Here is a 19,059-nt window from a genome sequence, read left to right on the forward strand (position 1 = left end):
GAGGCCCGGGCAGATCTGTGGCTCTGTTCATGGAAAGCCCGACTCGGCTTGCCACATTTTTAACTTTCCCGACCTTCTGGGGGAGGAGGGCGGGCCGTGGAGGTGGTGTGGGAAACATGGCTGGGAACACTGTGCAGCCAGAGATGGAAAGAAACATTTCCCTTGCTCTGGATCCAGGGTGGGGAGAAGGAAGTTTCTGAATCTGTTTGACTGACACCTTGACATTCTGGATGGAATGAAGGGAGGGAGCAGGACCAGGGGGAAGCAGAGGTTGTGATCATACACCCTGGATTGGTGTCAGGGACCCCAGGGTCCTGGCCTAATTGAGTCTCTTACCTTTTGCTTCAGTGGAGTCAGCCCTAGAACAATTCTTGTGACCGAAGTGGCTGTCGGCTGGGGCAAGTGGTGAGGGGACATTCAAGCTGTCACCAAAAACTCCTTGACGTATGGGCTGGACATTATCAATAGCAACAGGGGCTTGTGCCCCCCCCCCAGCTCGCACAGATGCACCAACGCCAACCAATCACATAATAAACATATATTTATAGATATACAATTTCAGAATTCTAATTCAAGAAATACAGCTTCTCGGGGGATCCATTAGGACCTATGTTCTTATTGCACGTGGCTCAGCCCATCTAGGGACGTCTACCAGGACCAGATGGTCAGGGTGGTGGGGGCAGAGCACCGGGGGCCCCAAGGGTGGGGCGCTCTTACCCACATCCAGTTCTTAGCATCTCTCTGCACCTGGGGTGGCCGCTTCCTCACAGGGCAGGACCTTGTTTAAAAACCATGTTTGACATTTCTTGGCCAACCTTCCTTTCCCAGCAAGAATCCTATTTGTTGGGGGACTTTTAAAAAAAGAGCCAAGAGAGGCTCTGGGAGGGTGGTGATCCCACCCTGGCTGGCAGCTTGGGGTAGTAAGGCTTTGGAGGATGGCGGACTCAATGAAATATCCACCGCCAGAGGAAAATTTGGGAAAAACGGTAATTCCAAAAGGCCCAGTATAAACTGTGGGAATAAATAAAACCTCCCTCCCTTCCCCTGGCAGCAACTGCTGTTTTGAGAAAAACTCTCATTTGAAGGTTAAGATAAGAAAACCCTCCCGATTCACGTACATCCTTTGTCTAAAGCATGAGAGAAGGCTGGGTGGCATCATGTCCACAGAGGGTGGAGACAGAGGTGTCCAGAGTCACGGACTTTCTTCAGGAGTTGGCTGCTGCCCCAGGGTCCTGGGCACCACCTGGCTGACTCTTGGAGGAAAAGCCTTCTGGAGTCCTTGGTACATGACTTAGGAAAAACTAGACGTAACCACAGGGCTGTGCCCTGTGGCACCTATAAGGCAAAACTCACTTAGGGACTGAGTGGGGAGGGGGTCAGAGGGCTCCTGGGCACCAGGACCAAGCGCCCACCTGAGCTGGCCAGAGCGTGAGGTGGGTGGTCTCACCCCCACAGGCCGCCGTCTGGGGCCTCTACCATGACTCAGTACTGACCTGGCACCTGGCCCCACGGGCATTTTCCGCCCTGCAGCCTGCTCCCCTCCAGCTTAACCATAAACCTGGCAACCTTCCAAGTTTTCTACACATTTATCCCATCATGATTACTGCTGCCATCAAAAACAGGCTGGGGTTGAGGGAACGTTAAAAGCTACGACCCGACTTTCCTTATGCTGTCTGCTGTGCCTAAGGTCTATCCTTTGAAGGACCAGGCTGCCTTCCCCAAACAGGTCTCGTTTTCTACAACAGGGGAGAAATCAACTAAACAACTTAACCAAATCCCTGCAGAGGTTAAAAAGTAGACTATATATATATATCTCTTTATATATGCTATTTACATATAAATAGATATATATACACATACACGCATCTATAAATTACATTCTATGGAGAGTTCTCTTTCTTCCTCCTATCCTTGGCCAGCACCTCTGATTGCTTCCACTGAGGTGACTGCTGGTGGCTCCGGGGAGGAGAAAGAAAGGCAGTTGGGCGCCCTCTCCCCCAGCCCTTCCCACAGACACTTGCTGCAAGTTTGACATTCTACTTCCGTTGCCATGGTTTCCGTAGCCTAGGAGAGAGCCGATGTGGAGCCAGAGCCTCTGCCAGCCTTGGGAGGAAGGGAAGCAGCCCTGTGGCAGGTTTTCCTGTCTGTCCTAAGAGCTTTCTGCATTTACTGGGTGAGAGAGAGGGCAGTTGTGCGGCGTTCGGCCTCCAATTCCATTTTAATTTTTTTTCTTTTTATGTCTTTCCTTAAATATACAGTCCATCACCTTGGCTCAGTGCATGTCACCAAAAATTCTCCAGGGATTTCATAGTCTGGGGAGGAGAGGTAACAGTTAGCTTTGCAGTCACATGCCCTGGAGTGTCTAGCTTACCCTACACAAACTGGCCCCCCGCCCAGCCGGGCCCTGTCCTGTCCACCTCAGCCCTCCCGCCCATCTCCCTCCTGCAGTCTATTTCTTTCTCCCAGGGGCACTAGCAAATGGCCTCAAAGCAGACTCTGGAGCTGGATCCCTGCTGAGGGGACAAAGGCAAAGGAGGGGGTGGGCAGGCTACCATCACAGAAAAGAACCTTCACCGGCTCTGCCCACACGCCTCTGGGCCTGGTCTAAGCTGTCCCCTCTGGCAGACGCTAGGAACAGAGCCTCCTACCCACACACAGGGGTAAAGGAGGCAGGGATCCTGCTACCAGCACCTTTCATTTTTTCCCACCCCTTCTGTGCTGAGGGTTCTGTGTCTGGTCCTGAACTTATAACCTTCTGTTTCCTTCCTCAGACCACAGGTGAGATGCCTGGGCAGGCTGGATGCCTGTGGCTTCCAGGCTGCCAGGTGCAGCATTCAAGAGTGCCTCTGATCCCACCAGACGAGGAGCAGCCTGGTGCACGGGCCTCTCCCGCTCCCAGGCTGTCGGCCCCCTCCCCTGCCCATTGTCTGGCTGCCCATCCATCTTGTTCCATTTCCTCCCGCCTGGAAGGACAGGGGAAGAGGAAGGGCTCTTGGCCCACCCGTTCCCACATGGCTCATCCTGGTGTCAGGTGGGGAGCGTGTGGGCCCAGTAACACTTGGTAGCCTAAATCCCAGGGCACAGATAATAGTTGGCTGCACTTGGAAAAGGGCCAGGGGGACTTGATGGCTAGAGCAGACCAAGGAGGCACGAGTGGCCATTAGCAGCAGCCTCGTGCTCTGGCATCTGCCTGGCTCTTGGATGTCCCACAGCTCCGGAGCCAGGGGGTTGGTGGGGTGGGGTGGAGCAGCACTAGGGGGCTGAAACACACTTCAGCTTCCAAGCACACCCCAGAGTTGTCTGAATTCTGCAGGCTAGAGGTCAGGCCGGGGACAGGGAAACTGTGCCATGATCACCAGGCTCCCCACCTCCCCCTTTGCCTCACGACCAGGGCCAGAGCTGCCAAAAGTTGCAGGGCAGAGGAGGCCCTGGCTCATACTTGGACCTCAGTGGCACGGCTGGCCCAGGACTATCCATGCAGGGAGGCCTGCACCTCTGACAGTCGGTTACAGCTTGGGGTGCCCATCTTCTGTGCTTTGTGGTACATATCTGTGTCGCCAAAGTAGCGGGCCCGGTACAGCAAGCCTTCCTCTGCAAAGCAATGGGTCAGGTTTAGGGCACACCTCTAAGACTGCTATGATGCCTGCTTGGCCTTGGGCGGTGATGTGGGGAAGCCAGCTGCAGGCCCAGGAGCTGGGGCAGAGCTGGTTTCCCTTTAGGGTAGACCCTGGAGAAGCAAATATGGTCCCAACTTGGGAGCGGAATAGAAGCCCCTTTCTATAGAGTGTAGGTGAGGGCAGCCAACGTGACAACATGTCATCCTGGTCAGACCTCCCCAGGGTCCCAAAGATAGATCCAGATGCCCGTCAGTGGGTGGCCAGGAGATTTGCTCTCATCTCGCTCTACAGCAGCCAAACAACAGGCTGACTGCAGTGATGTAGGGGAAGCTGGAGGAAATCTCCAGGTGGCCCCGGCTCCCAGCCCTGGGGAAGTGCAGGGGTGGAGTCCAGCCCTTGGCTGGGAGGTGGCTGGCTGGCACAGGGCAGTGCCAGGTGCTGGGCCCACCAATCGCAGGGCAAGCAGGGCTTTCTCCTTCCCTGCTCTCAGGCTTTGTGCCCCCAAACAAGTGCACGTGAGCATGTGCGCGCGCGCGCGCGCACACACACACACACACACACACGCTCACACACGCTCACACTTACTTTGCTGCTTCTCCTTCCAACAGTTGTTTCGGAGATTGGCAATATAATCATCTTCCACGTTCCGTTCAACCATTTTGAGGCTGGAGCCTGTGTATTCCTCAGAGAACGTGTCCGCCACGTAGTAGACGACATTCAGGTGGTCAGTAACTCTCTTGTGGACGTGGCCCACTGATCTGGCCAGAAATAAACCAGGCACAAAGTGGGTGTGGGTCCCAAGGCCCAGGGCAGCTCTAGGGTTGATTTGGGCCCCCGACAGGCAGCACCACACAAGACACAGGAGTAGCTGCTTCCCTCCCAAACTGGAGCAGGAGATCTCACCACCCAAAATGAGGGTCTGGAGAAAAGGCAGGGTGTCCTTCCTGCACGAGGGGCCCAGACTATGGCAAGCCTTTCCTTGGGCTCTTTGTTTACCACACGGTTGGCCTGTTGACCCGAGGCCTTTGGGGAGAAGTCCCTTTCTGAGGCACCCTGGTCAGGGAAGTAGGGAACCTGGAATGACTCCAGGATCCACATCTGATGAGCTGTGTGACCCGAACCCCCTGTGCCTCTGTGTCCTCATTCATCCAAGCCAATCGTTGCTAGGGGCTGCCTGCCTATCTAGTCTAGAGTTAAGAGGCTTAGGAACAAAATGACAAGAAGGATTCCAATGAGTTACATCTTTCCAACTCTTGGATTCTATCTTCTAGCTCCAGCTGCAGGCTCTGCAAGCTCTGGGAAGAGCTTCAACATGCAGACAGGAGTCAGTGCTCTGGTGAGGACAGCCCCTGCCTGCCCCCTGCTGCCTCTCAGCTCTCCCACTGCAGAGAAGCCTGGCAGCAGGCCACAGAGAGCCTGAACTCACTGGTGGGGGTCCAGTGGACCGATTCTGCCCCCTGCTGGCTGACAGGGATCCTGCCAGGCTCCCTGGCAGAGCCAGGCCACTAGGTGGGGGCAGAGGGTTCTCACCAACAGAAGCTGAGCAGCTGCTCATATCAGATAGTGCCCTACATGCTGGAAACAAATGAGGGGAGCTGGGGCCTTAAGTGCCCAAGTTCACTACTGGTGGTTGAGACCATATATTCATCCAACTAGTGCTGTCAAGCATTTCTAAGGAGCCTGGCATACTGTGCGTATTATTCATTCAATTTTCTCAAGCAGGTAGATGATGTCCCCGTTTTATAGATGAGGAAACCAAGTCTCAGAGAAGTTACATAACCCATCCAGGGTCACACAGCTGTTTAGTTGGCAGAGGAGCTGAGATTCAAAGCCACCCTTGCTGACTCTAGAGCCCCTGTCCTTTCCATGGCCCCAGGGCCCCCAACCAGAGTGTAAGAGCAGCGGTTCTTATCTCAAGGTCAGCAGATAAGATGGGGAGAGTGTCATGAAACCTGTGAAGTCATATGCAAAACTGTGTGTGCAGAGTTCTGGGAAAGAGACCTGCAGACCTGCCTTTCCTTAGGGGACTGTGATTCTAAAAAGATCAAGAACCTGAGTTTAACAGGGAAAGCCTATTTTCTCAGTAGCTTTCTGCACTTTGATCAAGAACCTGCTGGACCAGGATGGGAAGGAAGGTCCCCTGATGGGGGTGAGACTCCCATGTTCCCTGTCTGCCCACCACCCGGCCTCGCCCCCAGCTGCGGGTACTCACGGTCGCAGGCTCAGACTGTAGGGTGGACTGGAGACCATAAGCTGGCTGAGAGCTGACACGAGGATCAGGATGAGGATGGGCATCAGCTGGACAAACACCCCCAGCCCACCCTGGAGGGAAGAGCCAATGGTCACCCAAGCCGGACCTGGGTGCAGGTGTGATGTTGGCTGCAATCACCACCAGTTCCCCCAGCACAACGGAGCCTGAGTGGTGGGAGTCAGCTGCCACGCAGGCACCACTCCCTCCTCCACCTGCCAGCTTCCCCAGATAGAAAGAAAGCAGCAACGGGTGTTAAATACGGGTGGAGGTGGGTACACATAGTTACCTGTGACAGAATACCAATGAAAACAGAGCAGAAGTGGCTGCCTCCAGGAGGACGGAAGGCAGGGCTGGAGGGACTCACACCTTTTTGAATTTTGAATCATACAGACTAAACTACCAATTAAAAAACTGCCAGTTAAGAAATTACAAAAAAGTTAATAAATTTGTTCACTGTGTGATAATTTGTGATTTAAAAAAACTCTCCTGTAGGTTAAGTACACACAAAAATAAAAGTTTAAAAAATGAATAAACAAAAACCGAGGGCCACATTGTCCCCTCTGTCTGCCATAATTTCAAATGCTCTCCAATTGTCCACAGTATTTTAATGTTAGCCAGTTGTTCTCATAATCTGTGGCATTCAAAATATGCTTGACACATTGCCAGTTTTTGTATACATATTTTTAAGAGCACTGAAAAGAAGCAAAGAAAAACCAGTCCTATGTTGTCATCCTTTACAATTCTCTCATGAAGTTTATCTTTCCATTGCTTGCAAAATGTCACTTTGGCCTTAAAAACAACTGGACTACACAAAGGCCATTCACACTCAAACCTGTCTGCAGGTAGAGAAGTTTCTGCATTACATTTCCCAAGAAAGACCATCAAGCCCCTACTCCCATTGTGGGTGATGTGGAGTGTGGCTCCCTCTGGTGTCCCTCAGCAGAATGGCAAGCAGGGGCCAAGAAGGCTTCCTGGCTGAGTCATGGGGGCACTGCTGTCCCAGAATAGTTGGCTAGGGATGTCACTCCCCAGCCCAGGTCCCACACCCTTGGGTGGGACTAGGCACCCTCCCCGTCCTCTCCCCAGTGCCCTCACTCACATCACCCTGGTTCTCCCTGCGGTCCTGCCTTTGATGGTACGTATAGCGCATGCGGCCGTTGCTGTAGACATGGACGTTACCTGGGGGTCAGAGGGACTGAGTCAGGAGATGGGGCTGCTGGGAAGGGGAGGGGCTGGCATCCAGGCGCCCACCATCACTACCAGGGAGACCTGACTATAGGGGGAGTTGGGGTACTTACTAGATGGAAAGCCACCGCCAAAGAACATGTTGAAGAGGTCTTCAGGGGAGATGTCGGCCTCAAAGCCACGGTGGAAGTCCCCATGCCCATGGCCGTGCCGGGCTGCCTGGCTCTTGTCATCACCAAACTGGTCATACTGCTTCCTTTTCTCTGGGTTGCTGAGTACTGCATATGCTGTGCCGATAGCTGGAAAAGAGATAGAAAGGTCAGGCTGGAGGTGTGGGTGGCAAAGGGCTCGATTCCTTCAGGTATTCAAGTGGTGCTCTACAAAGGAGTCCTTGGGGCCAGTGGGAAGTGTGGCTGTTTGGCAAGAGTTTGTATGTGGAGTCGGGGTGGGGTTTGGGGGGAAATACTTCTGCATCCAGGCAGCCCGCGCTGGGTGCACCACTAAAACTCAGGCTCCTCATTTTCTACCTCCTGACAATGGTCCAATTTTTCCTACATGCCAGATCCTTTACGGGGTTTATCTTACTTACTCCTAACAGCCCATCTCCATTTTACCAATGAGAAAACTGAGGCTCTGAGAGGTCAAGTGTAAGTTCACACAGGTCTGAGGCTGCAGAGCCAGGACTCAAATCCAAGTATGTCTTGCTTCAAGTCTGCTCTCTGACTTCATGAAAACCACCAAAACGCCCCCTTCTTCATTTCTCTCTCTTGACGTGTCCAGTAGGATGGGGCATTCCTTTCTGCAAGTTATGTAATCTTGAAGTCATAGCACAACTTGAGGGCTGAACACACGCATGATGTGCTGTTGTAAACTGAGGGCAGCGGGAAGTGCTGGCCACGTGCCTGGGCTCTAGTAAAGCCTCCTCCACTGCTGGTGGTGTGGCCTGGGTGAGCCCCCTTTTCCCTGGGGTCCTGTCCCAGCTGTGGAACCTTGGCCTAGCCCAAGTGGGAAGCCTGTGCTACAAGCCCTCCTTGCTCCTTTTCCAGTGGCCCACTCTCTCAAAGGAGTAGGTCAAAGCAGCAACTGCTTCAGAATGTGCAACCCCTGAGAATAAGGGCCTCGAGGGCCAGATCTGGAGAAACATTAACCACAGCTACCTTGCCTCTCCACTCCCATTCTCCTCCTCCCTCCTGGGCTGGCGGACAGGCAGTGGGGGAAGATGCCCTCAGACTGCCCCATGTAGCCTGGAATGGAACACCTGGGGCAGGCCCCAGGAGACGGCACACCAGGTCGCGGGGTCTGCTCTGCCGCGGGCTCCCCATCTGGCTATGGTCACAGCCCCGGGACTACACAGACCCTGTCTGGGCCAGGCAGGGCTAGTCAGCATGCTTCCCTCCAGAGGGAGGTCAGACTAAGACCCTGAAGGTCCCATTGAGGACAAGGTGGGCACAAGAGAAGAGAGGCCTAGGGGAGATGGGAAACCACAGCGCTCAGCAACATGGTGCCAGCACAGAGCCTGGTATGTGCCTAGTATGTTTAATGAAAATAGAAACATGAAAGGGCAGCTTATGATTTCAGCCAGAACTGCAGCACCCATCCCAGAACCAACAGGCCCTGAGGCCAGAAAGACTTCCATGCCCCCACCCCAGGCCTTAGGGCGTGCGCGCTGTGAGAGGGAGCATGTGTGTGTGAAGAGCCTGGGTGGGCTGTGCATGGCTGCTGGCGGGAGGAGGCCACCAAGCCAGGGGCTCCTGGCCTGGGGTAGCACGGGGAAACTACTACCAGGACCCCAGGATGGGGAAGTGAGGCAGGAGGCCTGCTTCTGCCTCGCAATCACTGTGAAACCTAGAGACACCATCAGCCCTCTTTTGCCTCAGCTCTGCTCCTGTCACCCCCAGGGAATTAGGAGGAAGGGGAGGCAGAAGCCGCCCTGTCTGAGCTCTGACAGGCCCGCTGGGCTAGAGGGGCTACTGGGACCTTCCTCCCAGGGAGCAGCTCCTGAGCTGTAGGACCTGAGTCCAAGACCACTCTCTGGAAAAGCCCCTATTCCCTCCCTCCCAAGGACAGAAGAACACCCAGACACCAGGAAAATGGGGCTGGCTTACCTTTGAAAGCTTCAGTGGCACCAGGCGCATGGTTCTTGTCTGGGTGGAACTTGAGGGCCAATTTGCGGTAAGCCTTCTTCAGGTCCTCATCTGAGGCCCCTCTGCTCACCCCCAGGATCTCGTAGTAATCTTTACACTGCTTGACCCTGGGGGAGGGAGCAGAGTGTGGGGGTGGGAGGGGAGCTCTACGTGGGCCCAGGCTGGGAGGTGAGGCGGGCAAGGAAAAGTGGTGTGGGTGCTCAGCTCCGAGCAGGCTCAGGGGACCAGCAGGACAGGCCCAGTGGGAACACCAAGAATACACTAAGGATTTAAGAGGGGGCAGCTGCTGTTTCTGCCAGGCCAGGAACCTCTTCCCTGAGCTAACGGCACCCTCACTGGAGGCAACCTCAGGACTGTCCATCTGTCACTCGGGCCTCTGTCTGAGGGCAGGTGCGTCCCAAGCTCAGCCAGCTCTACTCCCTCCTGGCAATCCAAGTCCGAGGGGCTAACGGAGAGGTCAGACAGGGCAGGTATCTGTTCACCTCATCACAGGGCCCTGAACAGACGCTAGTTCTCTTCCATCAGTTCTTACTCCTGAGGTCCCTGGAGACTCCTTGACTCTTGGCTTATTTCAGGCTTTCCCACCTCCCCACAATCAGTTTCTATTGCCTACAACGCATGGGCTTGTCCAGTCGAAATGCTGTCTGGTCAGAAAGACGTACTTTGGCATAAGCTCTTATGGCAAACTAGTCACGCTAGGCCACACACAGGCTGAACCCCAGGTCTGAAGCTTGCTAATGTCTTCACCAGCAGCCAGGACCATGTGGGAATGGCCTCGGAGGGGCGCCTCAGGCTAGCTGGTGGGGAGGCCTGGGGGAAAATGGGAGTGGGGGTATCTATTCCTGAGAAGCCTTGGCTGGACTGTCTTAGCCTGGTAGTAAGCGGCTCTGTGCAGGGCCTGCCCATGCCTTGGGAGGGATACCCTCTCCTGCCTCCTCTCCACCCTGCTTAGGCTCTGGTCTGAAAGTGTGGGCTGGAGGATTATCTGGAGGGGAGACCAGGCCTCATCTCTTGACAAACAGAGCCATGTAGAGGCCCAGGGCCTGCTGGCCAGCAGCAGAGGAAGCCAGCGGTGTCAGCATCTACAGCCTCTGCTGTGGGCTGTCTTGGCGGGACGGGACAGTGCAGCTCTGGTGCCCACACTCTATTCCAGGGCTTTGTGGGAGGCAAGGTGTGAGTAGGTGACAGGCAGCAGGAAGCTTCTCTAGATCTGAAAACATCCCAACAGCGCCAGGCTTGGGCCCCGCCCGCCGGGCCCCACCCTCTACCTTTTCACGGATGCTACTTGTTCTGCGGTGTAGCCTTTGGTGCTCTCTCCTCCTCCGGCTTCACCATTGGCTGAGGGGGTGTTGGCCCCACCTGCTTTCCTCTGGGTCGCATGGGTTGACTCTGTGGGTTGGGGTTGGTCACTGGCAGACTGTGGTTTCTGGTTGAGGGACTCGATCAGGGCTGTGCAAAGCAAGGAAAGCGTTCAGGGCTCCTGCTCCAGCAAGGCCACGTGCAAAGGCCGAGGGACTGACTGGCCCCAGGAGATCCCAGGACCTGCACATCCCATGTGCTCTTTCCTCCACCAAAGCCACCAGCTCCTTCCTTGACTTGGGCCTGTGAGGGGCTAATGGGATAGTCACCTGCTCTCTTAGGCCCACAGTTCTCAGGGTACAGGTCATCTTTAAACTCCACATAAAATAAACTATTAACTCTCTGTTCTTAAAATCCCAAAGTACTGTGTTTAACAGACACCCTCTGTTGAATGCCAAGATGGGTGAAGTACTCTGTAATGGGGATCCCACCAAACATGACCATCCGAGTCAGCTGGGATTGGTCAGAAGGCTTCCTGGAGGCCTTCGCTGAGCGGTGGAGAGGAACGGGGGCAATGATTCTCCCCCAGAGGGCGGAGGTGGTGTGAGACTCAGGATAGACATCTGCTGTGCTTACTACTTACTACTTGCTACTGTTAGCTTTTTCCAAATGGCTGACCATGTCAATGTCCTACTTCAGTGTTCAGAGTCCATACAGGGCATTAGTATCCCCCTCAGTGAGGGGCACAGTTATTCAATACCAAGTCCCTGGTCCCTGCCAACTCAATGAGGAAAGGCCCACATCTCTGGGCACAGACCTATGCCCCTATAGAACACCTCTGTGCTGAGGAAGGACAGTAGCATGGCCCCGCCTGTCCCCAGCTTCTCTAAATGTGCCAGATGTTTGCTGGGCTCCAGGCACTGTGCTGGGTATCAGACACTCTCTACTGCAACGCATGTGGGTCTCCCCCGAAGGGCGTGGAGCAGGACTTGCTGGGAGCAGAGCACTGGCTCACGTGGACCACTGCATCCTGACCCACTGCTGCCTTAGTTGCAGTAAACACGTGTTCTCACCGGGTCAGCAGCCAGGAAATCCAAACAGAGGTTGACAGGCGAGCTTGCCTACATGAGCAGGTGGAGGGGCTCCTGGAATAAACCCTGAGAGGGTGCTCAGCCAGGAGCCATAGTGATGAGCGCTTGCTGGAGTAAGCAGGCCTGGACATGGTTTTCGCCAGTTTAACCTTGATAGTGGCCCTGGAGGGGGGTCTTATTACTACCATCCCTGTCGTGAGGAAGGAGCAGCATCTGATCACCTGCACGAGGTGACTAGGCAACACGTGATGTTACTATGGGATGTTCAGCTCCCGAATCCACACCCTCGGCTGTGCTGCCATCCTAGAGCCCATCCGTCTGGCAGAGGGAGCCCCTTCTAGCACAGTCGTTCGAAGTACAGAAGAACAGCTCATTCTTTCATTTCATTCAGAAAGACCCAGCTTAAATCTCACCTCACTGCCTAACACTTGGACCCTGGCTGATGTGTGATATGTCTCCGATTCTCGGCTTCCTCACAGTGGGGGATGAGGAAGAAATGAGATGTGTCTAAACAACCGGCACAGAGACTGAAAGAGTAAAGTTCAAAATGAGGAGCTGCTGATACTGTGACAAGGGCTGATGAACTGGCTGGCCAGGGAGGTGAAGGGACCCAAGGTGTGTGTGTGGAGGTGGGGGCGGATCGGGAGGCTCCAAGGCTAAGGAAAGCAAAGTCTCAGGACCCAGCAGGCTTTGGACCCAGTTGTAACCGCGAGATTTCAGGCTGTCCCAGACTCCGGGTCCATGCCAGGCACCAAGGAGATGGCAAAGGAAGAAACCAACAGAGAAAGTGATTCTGATCAAGATGGGAATGAGGGAGGAGCTGGTTTGCTGGTTTCCTAGGGCTTTTAAAGAAGTCGTTTATTTTTGATTTCTCTGGAAGCCCCAGGAGTCCAGGCTGATACCAAAGGACAACATGATCAGCCATTCAGTTGCTGTAGGTACACAGGAGTGTCAGCCAGGAAATGGGATTGACTCGCTCCAGTACCTTTCCAGGCAGATTCTGGAAGCTTTTTAGGCAGTTGCACAGAACCAACCAGTCCAATTTCCCTCCACTGCAGAAAGAGAGCCCAAAGGGGAATGAATGTGTTCTGGGTCACAGACAAGGTTCCTACTTGAGTTGACAATTCAAGATTTCTGGTTGCTGACAACTGAGTATCTCTTGTGGCCTGGACACCCCGTCTGCCAGGCCTGTGGGATATGACTGCTTCATCGTGACTCACTGTTACATCCCTCATGGCACAGTGGCTGATAGGCAAAGTGACAAAAGAGTAGGAGATGGAACAGCTGAATGTGGCGATGGAGTTAGGACTCTGCCCATTCCCAGGAAAGCTGGTAGATATTTAAAAAGAAGCGAAACTGATGCAACAGACCAAAGCTGGGATGAGAGCAGTGGGAGATGAGGCAGATGTGAGAGCATTTCTATGGCCAAAGCTACCAGGGGCGGCCCCTCCTCAAACCCAGACTGGAGGGTCAGGCTGCCTGGGTTCAAATCTGGCCCCACCACTTGCTGGTAGTCATCTGGGACAAGTAAACTGAACTTCTCCATGTAAAACTGTACCTCCCTGAAGAGAGTTGAAAGAATAAATGACTAAATGAGTGAATGCCGACAAGGGACTGAGCGCAATGCCCAGCAAATACTATGTGTCGTCTGCTACCGTCACTTCATCTCCGGGCTCTCAATATCTGTAGTGCTCAAAGTTGGGAAGGGAGGCTGGAACAGGGAAAGAGCCTGGGAATGGGGCTAGACAGCCTGGTTCCCTCGCTAATTAGCCATGAGGCCTTGTCAAGTTATCTAATTCCTCAGTGACGACATGATCCCTGCCCTCATGGGACTGTTCTGAGGGGCAAGTAAGATTCAGTGAAATAAGGTAAATGGAAGGACAAGCGCACAGTGGGGCTCATAAAGGTTGACTAACCCGACCGTGGACCTCGCCAGTACTGGAACTGAACGCCAAACCCTTTCGGCTACCAATCCTCCCTTCTCCCTGTGTGCTGGCCTTCCTGACTTAGTCTGGATCCCACAGCCGGCCATTTCATAGAATCTTGGGCAGCCTTTGGCATGGACCTGCAGTCTGGGATGGGCTGAAATCTCATGGGTGCAACTTGTTCCAAAGCCTGCTGAGTGCTGAGACTTTGCTTTCTGAAGCCTTGGAGCCTCCTGGCGCCCCCACCTTTGGGTCCCCTCACCTCCCTGGCCAGCCTGCTAGCCAGTTCACCAGCCCAGATCATAATGTTACCAGCTACTCATTGTGAACTCGGTTGGTCTCTGTGCCAGGTGCTTCTATAGGACCTGAGGCAGGTGGGCTGACCTCCATGACTAACCCTCTCTTTGTTTGCTGGGGAAACTGAGGCCTGCCAATGTGCTCATCAGCTCCTGGGAAAACTTAGCACTTTCCACCATTGTTACTAAGCTTCAGGCGAAGCCAATGGCTACCAGGCTGCAGAAGCTGGATAGAAACTCTCATAAAGAGAATGACTGGCTCCGCTACCCCTGCCTTGTAACTCTCCAGCTCAGGGCATGGCTACTGTTCCTGAGGACAACTGTCCAGCCCTCAGTGCCTTCCCACCCCTCCTCTTGCAGTACGTGTTTCAAGTTCCCTCACAACCTTTCACTGTGAGGTCCCTCCACCCTTCAAGGTTTCTCTGAGCCTCCTCTTACCCCTAACCCTTCCCTCTGTATGTCTTTCCACTTCTCCAAGACCAATCCTGCACCCATGCTCTTGCTCCTTCCCCTTTCATTTTGAGACTTGTCCTTTTCCCACATGGCCGCTGCCACAACTGACAGTGCTGCTCACCACCTCCTCGACACATGGCTCCATGGCTACCTGGCCACTGCCCTCTCCTGGGATTGCCTCTTCCTGATGCTGCTCCATCTCTCTCTGCCCAGTGGCTAAGGGCAGATGTGACCCATGGCTGTGGCCGCAGCTGCTACAAGGTTCACTTTTCCCACAGTGACCTCACCCAGGCTCAACTCTAATGAGCTCCAACCAACGGATGATACCAGATTTTCAGTCTGGAATCTGGAGCTCTCTCCTGAGCCCCGAGCTGACACCTTCTTTGGAACATCCCAGTGGCACCTCACACTCTGCCCATCTCTTCCTACCTTTTTTTTTTTTTTTTACAGTGCAGGTCTTTTATTTTCTTTACACCTCTCATGCCATGAATTCATAGGGAATGGGTTCTAACAGTTCAGGCTCCTTTCTATTGGTTCTCACGAAGTGGGCTTCTCTGGGTGGAGCAGGCTGGCGCTTCAGCTGAACCCAAGTACCTTTCTCTTTGGCTTCCTTCTTTTTCTGATCATCTTCCCTTACTCGTTTCAGGAAGCTATCTCGGCTTTTAGAATGCTTAATATGCTCAACACACACATTAATTCTCTTGACAAGAATCTTGCCCTTAACTTGTTTGTTTACAATAATGCCAACAGCATGCTGGGTAACATTGTAGACTTTTCCAGTTTTGCCATGGTAATGTTTGTGGGGCATTCCTTTTTGAACAGTACCGGTTCCCTTGATGTCTACAATATCACCTTTCTTATAGATTCACATGTATGTGGCCAAAGGAACAACTCCATGTTTCCTAAAAGGCCTAGAGAACTTGTAGCGGGTGCCCCTCCTCTTTCCCTTTGTATTGGTCATTTCGGCGAATTACTGGAAGATGGCGGTTCCGGCTGAAAGGCCCTACCCATGTTCTTTAGCCTTGGTTTCTTCCTGGTTGCACAGGCTTGGATTCTAAGTCCCCACTTCTTCTCAGCATCCCTTTCTCACCGAAAGCTCGGTACTTCCTCTCCAATGTCTTTATCCTCATCCATGAGGCCTTATCTCAGGTCCTCTTAACTCATAACCTACATAATGCAATTGTCTCCCAACTGGTTTCTGCCTTGAGTCTCTCTTCCCACTCATTAACCCTTTATGCTGTTAAGAACAGCACCCTTAAAAAAAAAAAAAAGCACCCGTATCTTACTTTTGGTATGCAAAATGCCAATGATTTTTTCTAATTTTTTCTAATACTACAGAATAAAGTGAAAATATTCCAGCCTGGCAGGAAATGATTCCCACAATCTGGCTCCATTCTATTTTCCAAACATAGTCCTGTCTATTCTCAAATTACCACCTCCACAGCCTCCAAATCTTGCTACACCCATCCCTTCCCCTACACCTCTTACAATTTCCAGCCTCCATGTCCTTTTCCCCATATGCCCTTCTTCAAGTCTCCTACCTTCCTTCAAAGTGCAGTTAAAAATGCACCGCCCCCCACACTGTTCCACTCCCTGAAGCCTTCCCTCACTGTGATTTACCATTATTTTTACATCCTTGTCATGATACTGCTTATAATTTATCCTCCATGCTTCCCAGCCCGAGAATTCCCCTCTACCTCACCAGTCTGAACTCACGGAAGGCAGAGACTGGATTTTTCACGTCCATCCTCAAGTCCTCAGCATCTAACAATGTGCTTAATTTATGCTTAATCACAGTTCTTACTTTATGATTTGCAAAACTATTTTTTCTGTAACTTTGTCTCCTTCACTAGATCATAAGCTCCTTAAGGTGAACAACCATGTCTTGCCAATCCTGCTATAATCACTTAGCATCAAGCGGAGACTTTGCAAATAAAACAAAACAAAGACATCTATTGCATTAAATGAGCAACTGGAATGAGCTCAAACTTCAAACATTAAGTGTAGACAACTACTAATATTTTTTTAACCAAGGTTTCTCCATCTCAAGCCCAAATTACCCCCACATCCTTGTCAGCTCAGTGTAAGACTGCAGATGGCACAAGGTGAAGTGTACAGACAGGCATGAGGCATATACTCTTTCCAGAAGAACATGAATATGACAAATAGGCAGCAGGTCACTCTTCTGTCTGAGCAAATTCCAGTACTTGTGCTCCAGGAAGGAAACTCATCTAAGCACCTGAACTGAGCGAGGAGGCCTGCTGACAGAATATCTCCACAGGCCACGATGTTACCATCCTTTCCTGGCAGCCTGCTTCTGAACCCCAAGAAGTATCAGAGTCAAAAAGAACTCTGAGAGCTGGAGGGCCCCCAACTTTCTCTAGAGGGCTCCCCTCTTATAGAGTGTGATTTCACAGAACAGTTCCTTGAGCAAGTTACCTCAAGAGTCCAGGAAAATAGAGAATGAAACTCTCTCTAATGCACACAGGCCAAAGATCAATCTATAGAGTCAGGAGGGAGGAAAATTCAGGCATTCCAGGCTGCCTCTTTTGCCAGCATTCCCCTTTCTCAATTTCATAAAGTGGGCAGGGAAGGTCAGAAGGCTGCCTGCTGCTCTTCGGGTTCATTTCATTTCTTTAATAAACATGTATAGAGACACAGAACTTTCCAACTTCTAGCTGTGTAATCTTTGGCAGGTCCCTGGCCACTGAAGTATTTCCTCATTTATAGAACAAAGATAATGATCTTTGCTCCGACTCCCTGATAGGGCAGGCTGATGAGAAAATACATTCAAAAGAGCTTTCTAAACTGAAAAGTCCTATGGGGATACTTTTATTCACATTATCTGCCAACCCTCTAATTTTCCAGAAGAGGAAACCCAAGCTCAGAAAGATCACATGGTAGCAGTCAGGATGGAACCCAGGTCTTCTGATTCTGAGTACCTACTGCAGGCCAGACAATTTACTAAGTGGTAACTGCAGGCACAAACCCTGCATCTTTAATGGACGATCTCTTTCTCCCCTCCAGCTTGTATGACGAAAAACTCCTATGAAGACTTAGGTTAAAGAAAAAAAAGGATTCCTGGGTACAGTGAGGTGATGAGTAGTACAGATAACCTCACTATTCCCTCTGTGGTTTGGAAGCCTCAGTCCAGAGCCGCTTAGCAGCCTGGTGCTGTCCAGCTGTCCATATGACTGGCCACTGATGGACTCTCGGGGGCAAGGGAGAATGGGGGTGGCTGAGGTCAGCGTCTCCAACAAGGCCAAAGCTCGAATCCCGCAAGCGGGAGAAGAGGCTCCAGGAGGAAGTGAGGAGCCCGGTCTCAGGAGAGACAGTCCAAGGTGGTGTGTGGAGTGGGAAAAAGGCAGGCTCTAGTTTGGGGATGGTGGTCCCTGGCACTCGTCTGGAGTCGTGTCAGGGAGTGAAGATATGGAGACGCTTTTTCAGGCCGTCCGAAAGTCAGAAGTCTTCTTTCCCTCTCTAAAACCCATTCTCTTCTTCAGAAGAGTTATGTTTATTTTCCTAAACTATAATATTGCCCAGGCCGGCAACCGGCCCTGGGCCACCGAATGGCCCCTTGGGAAAAGTAGTTCGATTTTGCTTCCATGTAAGTTCCCTTCGCACCGTGTGCCACCGCTTCTCATTCTTGGGGGGAACTCCAAATCTCAAGAGGTTTCCACAAGCACTGGGAAAGCTGAAGTCGCTGTCGCCCCCGTCATCAGGTGTCCAGCATCCTGGAGAGGCTTGGAAGTCAAAAGACTACACCTCCCGGCGGCCACCACGCGTCTCAGTGCGCAGGCGTAGCCGCGCCTCGCCACCCCTCCCCCTCTTCCAACTGCTCCCGTCGGTCCGTTCCCGTATTCCCCCTATCAGTTCTAATGTCCCCTCCGTGTCTCCGGCGCCTCATACTCACCGCGAACTCGCGGCGTCGGGTAGAGCCGCTGCGCCTTCTCTAGGAAGCGGAGCGCCCGGTCGGGCTGGTTGCTCTGGATGGCCTTGAGAGCGATGCTAATACAGCGCTCGGCTTCATCCTTGTTGGATTCCATGGCGGAACCAGAGCGCGGAACCAGGGAGGGGGAGGCCGGGCGAGCGAAGGGCTGCGCCAGCCGCCGGCGCGTCGCGGGGCAGGCGGGCGCAGGATGATGACGTAAACATTCGCCCCTCCTTTTCCGAGATTTGAGCGAGATTTGAGCGAGGGCGGAAGCGCTACCGTATGTCTTCTAAGAGGGGGACGTCAGGACGTCTAAGAAAGGCATTAAGGGTGCATACCCACATTCCTGGAGCCTACGGGGTCCTTTTCGGAGGTCTTAAAGTTTCGTATGCTTGCATGTTCTTGGTAGTAACTATGCGTTTGAGACGAAGGTCGCTTATTTATTCATTCAACAGATATTTATTGAGTACCCACTATTTGCCAGTCTAGGTAGTCTTGAACAAAACCAAACCCATGCCAACTTACATTCGAGTGTGTGTAGTGGGGTGGGGAGACATCCAATACAGAGATACAGTAAAATAGTGATAAATGTTATGAAGAGAAAAAGAAAAAGAGAAGATAAATAAAGGGATTGAGAGAGGATGGTGCTATTTTAAATAGCCTGATGACTTCAATAGAAATCTGAATTCAGTGGAGAGAGAGCGAGAGCGCGCTCGCGCGCAAGTGACCGTGCAGGTATTCCAGATGTGACAATCTAGAAGAAAGGTGGTCCAGGCAGAAGGATAAGCAAATACGAAGGCTTTGAGAGGGGAATTTTTTGGTGAGTTCTTACGGGATCAACAAGGAGCATGTAGGATTCCACTTTAT

General features: G+C 52.5%; 1 protein-coding gene and 1 pseudogene across 3 annotated transcripts; both read right to left on the bottom strand.

Moving 5' to 3' along the window:
- Window positions 1–523: 523 nt before the first annotated feature.
- DNAJB12 (DnaJ heat shock protein family (Hsp40) member B12) lies at window positions 524–18,409 on the bottom strand. Of its 3 annotated transcripts, none has more exons than XM_010963200.3 (9): window positions 18,175–18,409; window positions 10,466–10,646; window positions 9,159–9,304; window positions 7,167–7,352; window positions 6,968–7,047; window positions 5,830–5,939; window positions 4,203–4,375; window positions 3,494–3,591; window positions 524–2,312 (listed from the first exon to the last, which is right to left on the bottom strand). In XM_010963200.3, exons 1-9 carry the CDS (start codon window positions 18,305–18,307, stop codon window positions 2,283–2,285), a joined length of 1,137 nt encoding a protein of 378 aa, XP_010961502.1. In that variant the 5' UTR covers window positions 18,308–18,409; the 3' UTR covers window positions 524–2,282. The 3 variants fall into 3 exon arrangements, with proteins under 3 accessions (XP_010961502.1, XP_010961504.1, XP_010961503.1); XM_010963202.2 differs by having other exon boundaries at window positions 3,446–3,591; XM_010963201.3 differs by having other exon boundaries at window positions 3,440–3,591.
- LOC105075387 (large ribosomal subunit protein eL21-like) lies at window positions 14,692–15,258 on the bottom strand (annotated as a pseudogene).
- Window positions 18,410–19,059: the final 650 nt, after the last annotated feature.

This window comes from Camelus bactrianus, chromosome 11 (assembly GCF_048773025.1).
Source record: "Camelus bactrianus isolate YW-2024 breed Bactrian camel chromosome 11, ASM4877302v1, whole genome shotgun sequence".
Taxonomy (NCBI): Eukaryota; Metazoa; Chordata; class Mammalia; order Artiodactyla; family Camelidae; genus Camelus; species Camelus bactrianus.

What these genes read in the sequence shown, in the direction of transcription:
- DNAJB12 (XM_010963200.3), bottom strand. Translation starts at nt 18,307, where the DNA reads ATGGAATCCAACAAGGATGAAGCCGAGCGCTGTATTAGCATCGCTCTC. An exon ending in TGGCGGTGGCTTTCCATCTA is followed by an intron (nt 7,048 to 7,166) that starts GTAAGTACCCCA and finishes TCTGACCCCCAG; the next exon opens with GTAACGTCCATGTCTACAGC. An exon ending in TACAGTCTGAGCCTGCGACC is followed by an intron (nt 4,376 to 5,829) that starts GTGAGTACCCGC and finishes ATTTCTGGCCAG; the next exon opens with ATCAGTGGGCCACGTCCACA.